The 7,967-nt window shown below is 49.1% G+C and overlaps 1 protein-coding gene across 1 annotated transcript in view; it reads right to left on the reverse strand.

Moving 5' to 3' along the window:
* Positions 1-7,726, reverse strand: part of DIPK2B (divergent protein kinase domain 2B) — a 46,308-nt gene extending 38,582 nt beyond the window's left edge. Inside the window, exons 1-2 of the mRNA XM_040469072.1 lie at positions 7,244-7,726; positions 53-317 (exon numbers count right to left, since the gene is read on the reverse strand). Coding sequence (XP_040325006.1) covers positions 53-317; positions 7,244-7,476 — 498 coding nt within the window. The 5' untranslated portion in view covers positions 7,477-7,726. The remainder of the gene's footprint in view (positions 1-52; positions 318-7,243) is intronic.
* Between the last annotated feature and the right edge of the window lie 241 nt (positions 7,727-7,967).

Raw genomic sequence — 7,967 nt, forward strand, 5'->3', positions numbered from 1 at the left:
CCCCCCCCCCCCCCCCCCCCCCCCATCTCACCCCTGTGACCAGCACACTCACCTGCACCAGGTCCGGCGTGAGGCGCTTGGCCTGCAGCCATTTCTGGAACCTTCCTGTTTTCCGCAGGATGCGCTCGATGCTGCAGGCCTTTGGGGCTGCCGCAGAGGCACAGATTCTCCTGTCCGAGATGTCACTTTCCTGTTTGCTGACCAGCCTCGAGATCTCCACAGGGCGCCAGGTTTTGGAATCATCTGAGTAGTTTGCAGGGTAAGAAGGTAGGGGGTCGGGAGGCAGTCCGAGGCGGGAGGCCAGCCGGCTGTCAAACCTGGAAGAACAGCCCTTTTAGGCTCTGCCTGGAGCCAGAGGGACGGAGGGGGGGCCGAGGAGGGACTAGCCAGTCTGCTCCGTTTCTCCTCCTTACACGGGGTCGGTCCACACTCTGCGAGAACACTACTTTCCTTTCCTCAAACTCAGGAGGTAAATACGTGACCCCAGAAGAGGGGACATAGATGCATGCCAGACGCAACTTTCTCCTCTTCGTGCAGCTGGCACGGAAGGACTAACCATGGCTTTCTGAACTTCCTCTCCAGGTAAAGACAGCAGCTTTACACATGCCGGTCCCTTAGGATTCTCCTAATACCCCCTCCCCACTTCACAGATGGGAAAACTGAGGCTTCTCGAGCTCACGTACCTTGCCCAACGTCAGGCAATACGTTGCCAGGCAGAGGGGCAAACCCAGGGCCCTCTGTCAGAAAACCCCAGGGTCTTTCCCCTTCCCTACACCAGTTCTAGAAACAACCTACCCTCTGACCAATGCCTGGGTCTTGGAAGCATAGTTCATGAAGAGGCTTCTCGGCCTTCACTCGGACGAGCGCGGCTCTCCATATCCTTCCCCAAGAGGCCCCATCAAATGTGCTCTCAGTTGAAAGATTTAAGTCATCCGTACCAACCAAGTCACAGGGAGCGGCGGCTGCTAAACGGTCACCAAACCCAAAAGCCATCTGGGATCCAGGAAGGGTGTAATTCCAGGGGAGAGGCACTGGCCTACGACCTTGACCCTTTTCTCCAGTCATTCTTCTAGCTGTGTGCCAACATTTCCATTAGGGAAGAGTATTAAATCTTCTTCCGATTTATGTATGAAAAATTACCAAGGCGCCATCTACTTTCATGATTAATAACATTTGGCTCGTAAGATCTGCTCTATATTTAATTGAAGGAAGAATCTTCAACTTCTTGCTATCAGACATTATGGGACAACCTCTTTCTCTATCCCTCTCTCTCTGCCCCTTCCCAGCTTGTGCTGTCTCTGTCTCTCTCGAATCACGATATAAACTTAAAAAAAATAAAAGTATATTAAGAAAAAAGATGAAACTTTGTAAACTAGCAATGAGTCCATTTCACTCGCATTTTCAGGACAACCACTGGAAATGATCCTCCCCTGTGACAGGATAAGGAAGGGCAGAGGGCACCCAGGCAGAGGGCCGTCTGCGTGTTTCCTGCAGCTGCTTTTGCTCATGGGGTTCAACCGTCTGCAAGGCCTAAGATAGCTATAATAGCAACACACATGTATGAAACAAGCATGCCAGTCGCTGCTAAACGCTTGGTGTGTATTAATTCAGTTAAACCTTGCAGCAAGCCTATGAAGTCGGTACTGTTACTAGCCGTACGGATGAGGAAACTGAGGCACGTAGAAGTCAAGTAATTTGTCCGAAGTCCTACAACCAGAAATTGAAGGAAGCGGCATTCAAGGCTCCAGAGCTCGCAACCTCAACTGCTTTGCCGTTGCTTAGTCCTCTGTCATCCTTTTTATGAGTTAGCTTTGGGGACCAGATCGGGAACATTATTAGGGGGTGTAGCTAGCAGGGTCCTTCATGACAGGTGACCTGTAATGGACACGTGGTACACATTCAAGGGTGGCCCTCAAGGCATCCCGTTAAGAACCAACTGAGAACAAATAAACAGGTTTACAGGCCGCTTTCCCCCCTTCCGAAGTGGTACTAAATTTATGGCATGGAAAAGAAAACATGTATATTCTTACAACTTTGAACCCCTACTTTACTGAGCAGAAGAGTGTCAGTGAGAAAATACGGTCTTCCCCTTCACTAACATGTTAAAAATCCCAGAATTTGGAAACCTGCAAAACAGACGCAGCATCCTTTTTTTTTTTTTCTTTAAGAGAGAGAGCGTGCGCGCGCATGTGTGAGTGGGGGAGGGGGCAGAGGGAGACAGAGGCACGGAGGGAGACAGAAAGGGGGAGAGAGAATCCGAAGCAGGCTCCATGCTCAGCACGGAGCCCAACACAGGGCTCCATCCCACCACCCCGGGATCATGACCGGAGCCCAAATCAAGAGCCGGATGTTCAACCGACTGAGCCACTCAGGCGCCATCCCCCCCCCCCCCCAAAGGCATCCTTTTAATCTTCCTTCTGAACTGAGATCATGAAAGATACACAAGCAGTATCACAGCTTCCACAGCTGGAAGCAAGCAGAAAGGTGGTGTGGTCCAGTCCCCACGAGCCCCTCAACCTGGAGAGCAGGGTGGAGGTGCGGAGGAGAGCAACAGTGTTGCAATGAGAATAAAACACTCCCTTCTAGGGCATGACCCTCAGGCTTCCATCCAGTCGAACGCCACGTGGGTAGACGTGCCTTCCTAAATATTTCTTCCCTGTCTTTCCTCATCTCCATTCGCCAGCTCTGCACAGAACCCTCAAAGCATCCGGCGGCTTCCCAAAGCTCAAAGGACGCAGCTTGCACTCCTTAGGTGTATGGATGGATAGATGAGTGGAGGGATACGTGGAGGGCTGGCTGGCTGCCGGGTGGTGGCTGGGTGGAAGAATGCATGGATGGATGCCCGAATGAATGGGTAAATGGAAGGATGGGTGCATGTTCGGACTATTAAATGTGTAGACGCAAGCTTTGGTCATAAGCTCTGGGGCCCTGCAGTTCTCAAGACTCCCGCGGTGAAAGGGACAGGTGAGGGCAGGGGAGAAGAGAAGGCAAGGTCGCGCCTAATGATTTACTGATTTTACCGTGAGCCCTCCGCTACTCAGAAGTATTTAAAACATCCCTGAAGACGTGGGGAGTGGGGGGCAGGGACGTAAGGCCAAGCGAGTACATTAAGGAAGGGCAAAGTAAAGCATCTGTCTTGGTAGGAGCCCAGGAACCTGTAGGAGCGATTCTGATCAGAAATAGCGCTACTAAGTACCCCCCCTTCTCCCCCTCCCCCCCGACCCCCACCTATTACCTGCACATACACCAATACCGACCAGTCAGTTCCTGGTACATCTTGCCTCTGGCTGTGATATCACTTGGGATTTCACAGATAGGTATGTTTGCAGGAGGAAGAGTGCGTCAATCAGGTTTACTCTTTCTTTTCTTTTCTTTTCTTTTTTTTTTTTTTCTGGCTTCCCTTAACTTTTTCGTTTAGGATTTGAAAGTCCACATGGAATGCATGGGAAAACTGGTACCGAAAACATGGAGACGTTCAAAGGTTAATGGGTGAGTATGGGAAGCATCTGATTGATTTATCGTTAGCACTCTTGCCAAAGAGAAGATAAGGGAGGGAAGGAAACATGACCTTCATCTACGAATTACGCATCTTCAGCTTCCCAGGCTCGCTCTCGGCTGCTGGACAAACATTATCCAATTCGTACAGAGGACCTGGCCTGGAATGTTAATGCTTGCCTGGTGAGGGCATTTCAGTCAAACATCTGCGAGTTTGGGAGGGGCTTTTTCCTAAGGTATCATCGTCATAATTTTTATTTATTTTTATGATTAAAAAATTTTAATGGTTATTTATTTTTGAGAGAGAGAGAGAGAGAGAGATACAGAGCGTGAGTGGGGAGGGGCAGAGAGAGAGGGAGGCACAGAATCGGAAGCAGGCTCCAGGCTCCGAGCTGTCAGCACAGAGCCCGACGCGGGGCTCGAACCCACAAACTGCGAGATCGTGACCTGAGCCGAAGTCGGATGCTTAACTGAATAAGCCACCCAGGCCCCCCCATCATCGTAATAATTGTTAAAAGCGGGAAAATATTTGGAGATGAACGAGGCGAATGAACACACCATTTAGAGAGAGAGGCAAACGATGTGAACTTGTAGACGATTTAGCGAACGAGAAATAGAAACAGCCAGTAAGCCCGAAAAAAAAAAAAAAGCCTCGACTCAGAAGAAATACATACTAAAAGTACAAATATTAAATATTTGTGAGTGTGCAATCAATGAGCTCCAGAGGCAGAAGTCTCCATTTGGAGAAATATACATGTATAAAATCTCTTTAAAATGTGCTGTATTTTTTGACCCAGAAATTCCACCCTTGGGAATGTGTCATGGGAATTTATCACTGATATACACAAAAAGCCAGCAACAGCAATGTTCAACATAATGTTTTAGAAGACTGAAAAACAAAAAAACATAGTTGTCTCATAGTATGGGTTGGTTCAATAAATTATGCTTGATTGATGCAATTGAATACCACAAAGCCGTTAAAAATCTAATTGTGGATACATCATTTGCAAATATCTTCTCCCATTTAGTGGATTGTTTTGTTTTGTTGATGGTCTCCTTCGCTGTGCAAAGGCTTTCTATTTTGGTGCAGTCCCAATAGTTTAATTTCACTTTTGTTTTCCTCGCCAAAGGAGACATAGCTAGAAAAATGTCTCTGTGGCTGATGTCAAAGACAAGAGTTAATAATGTGAAAAGGGCGTTCCGGACACATTGCTAAGGAAAAGTTTGCAGAAGGGTGTACACAGGATGACCGCAGTTGTGTGGAAAGAATGTTAAATCCATACTTGGAAAAAAGGTGGCAAGGACACTCACAAGATGTTAACTAAGGGACGATCTCTTGGCGGAGGCATTGTACGTGATTTTCATGTTGTGCTTTCTACTATCAATATTGCCAGAAGATTCTAAAATCAACAGGCACGACTTTTAAAATAAGGAACCAGTTGCTTAAATTGTGAAGAATATAAACGAGACCCACTCGCTGCCTCTCTCTGCTTCTTTGCGCTTGAGGAATGTGCCTTCTCAAGGCGGAGAGCCCTCAACCCCAACCTGCCCGCCCCACCCCCCACCCCCCATGCTTTCCTGCGTGTATCTGCACATATCCCTTTCAGGCGCACGTAGAAAATAAATTCCGAGGGAGCTGAAGTGATATCCTGAACTTGAATGGATGAACACAAACCTATTTGGGGAAATGCTTCCTGAATTTGGCTAATACCTGCCCACTGAGAAAAACTTCATTTACTGCCACTTGGTGAAGAGTCAACTGTAAGATTCATATACTCTTGTTTACTTCCCTGGGACCCCCCTTTAGTCGAATCCCATAATTTCCCTCCCTCCTCTCTGAAAATATGTCCGTATTCTCCCTGCCTCCTTTCTCTAGGGAATCAGCCCCATGTCGCCTTTGTTCCTGGTCCTCTCCATCCTGTCTCTTAGGGGGGAGATCTATCTCTCTCTCTTTTTTTTTTAATGTTTGATTTACTTTTGAGAGAGAGAGCGCATGAGTGGGGGAAAGAGAGGGGGCCAGAGGATCCCAAGTGGGTTCTGCGCTGACAGCAGCGAGCCCGAAGCGGGGCACGAACCCACAAACCATGAGATCGTGACTTGAGCTGAAGTCACCAGTTCCCCCTAACACAAGGCACGTCTTGTGCCTACCCCCTAAACTCCTTCACCATCGTCTGCAAGAGCTCCCACAGTTGGGAAGGTCTTTGAACGTTTCACCATTTAAAATGCCTTTAAAAGGGGCCTGATGGGAAAAGTCCACATCAATACAGTATCTGTCATCTCACAAAAGAAGTTCCCCATTTTTAATCGATGTTTTCTATTTGTTATATCTGTTTGGTACCTTAGTGGAATCATCCAATATGTCTTTGGTTAATACAGATTGGAAATCAAATTGTTGTAAATGAATGCCTTCTGCTAACTCTAAGATAGGTCCTTGGGCGAGGGCTGAGGAGCAAAGGCCTATTACGAAGGGTCTTTAGTATCGAAGGCGCAGGGAAACACTGGCCCACAGGTGAAGGTCCCAATTCCTTGGCACGGCATTCAAGGTCCCTGCCCCATCTGTCTCTTCAAATCTCCTCCTTCTGCCACGTATGCCCCATGTTCCAGCCTCTAAGTGCTTCTCACCTCTCCCCACACTCTGGGCCATTGTTTCGCTGGTCCTTCTACCTCAAACCCTTCTCCTGAATCTCAGCTCCTCCTTTAGAGGCCTTGCTCAGAATACTTTCCCCTGGAGAAGCCCTTCCCCCGTCCCCACTTTACAGTTCCCTTCTGGCCTGCATCAGACCAGGTCATATTACTGTTATTTGTAACACGGCTCCCTCGTCCTGCACCCCTGGAGGGCCATGGCCAGAGTTCTAGGGATGTCCCTAGAGTACCTGCTGGCTCTTGGTTGCGGGAAAGACTCACTGACCATGTGCTGACAGGCTTGAATTCCAGAGTGTGATACGATCCTTGGGTGAGATCCCCGTGCACCACCATTTACTAAGCTTGGCTTTTCCTCTGGATCAGAAAATTGGTTCAGGAACTTGAGAGCAAACTGCCCTGATCTGAATCCCAGATCTGCCACTTACTAGGTGGTGACCTTGGGCGAGTCACTGAATCTTGCTGTGTCTCAGTTCATTATCTGAACAATGAGTTGCAACACAGTAACTTCCAGGATGGTGACGAGGGGTAAATAAAACTAACTTGGTGGCTCCTGGGTGGCTCAGTCGGTTAAGCGTCCGACTCTTGATTTCAGCTCAGGTCGTGATCTCACGGTTCCTGGGATTGAGCCCCGAGTCGGGCTCTGCGCTGAGAGTGTTTGGGATTCTCTCTCCCATTCTCTCTGCCCCTCCCCTGCTCACACGCGCACCGGCTCTCTCTCTCTCTCTGTCTCTGTCTCTCTGTCTCTCAAAATAAATAAATAAACATAAAAAATAGCTTTAAAATGTCTGTTTTTTATTTCCCTCTTTTTATGAGAAACGAACTTGGTAAACTCCATAATCCCAGGCTGCTCTATCCGTGGGAAGGAACACTTTAAGCTCCCACCTCAAAAGAAAACTTGGAAGTCAGCATCTAGGGTTAGAATTCAGCTTCATACCTCCTCCCCCTCTGCACCCCAACATCAACCGATCACCACTATGATTCAATGGCTGTGCCTCGGGTCCCACCCATCAATTACATCCTGACTCCTTTTCAGTAAACCCCTGGATATCATCACATGAAGGGAACAGAATTTTGCCCCTCCGCGTTAGCTAATGGAGATTCTGACCTTATTTCTTCTTTAAAGAACTTCTTGCAAATGGATGTCCCGATGCAGGCATTGCATTTATCAAGACCGAGGAACGTCCTTCCAAAATTGTAGCTGGTTCTGATTCGGGGCACCAGAGAAGGAGAGGGAGAAGCCAGCGAGGAAACGCAACAGCTCAGGGCTGAGACCCACAGCAGCAGGTGCGGCCGGCCCGGGCAGAGGCTGGCAGCCGTAGGCCCCAGCTGGGGTTCCATCTCAGGCTCAGGATTCCGGCCACAGCCTTCAGCTGCCCACTCAAGGCTGCGCAGGGGTTAGGTCTTGGCAAAAGACAGGGGGCTGGCTTCAGGGCGCTGAGCCCATCCCAGGTTCCCCGGTTCCTGTTGGAGGATGCTAAGAAGCTTGGGGCGAACGGGGCTGGGGAGGAGGTGAGGAAGTCCATGGAGGATGCTGATAACACAGTTTCCAGAGTTACTCTTCCTTTGTCTGGGGCGGCTGCCGCAGGCTGGGGAAGGGCTGACTGGCAGATTTCGGGAAGGACAATGGTCAGGGCTTTCCCTGTGCGGTCCTTTTGACAAACACAGGATATCCTGGCTGGGCAGGAAAGGTCCATGCAGGATGTGTGTCCCACCTGGGTTCCACCTGGGAGTTTCAAAGGATCCTGAAGGCCTCCGCCCTCCACTGTTTCAGTTCTGAGTACATCTGTCCCTATGGATCATACACGCACACACACACACACACACACACA

The sequence above is a fragment of the Herpailurus yagouaroundi genome, unplaced genomic scaffold, assembly GCF_014898765.1.
Source record: "Herpailurus yagouaroundi ecotype Mexico unplaced genomic scaffold, PumYag 67793, whole genome shotgun sequence".
Taxonomy (NCBI): Eukaryota; Metazoa; Chordata; class Mammalia; order Carnivora; family Felidae; genus Herpailurus; species Herpailurus yagouaroundi.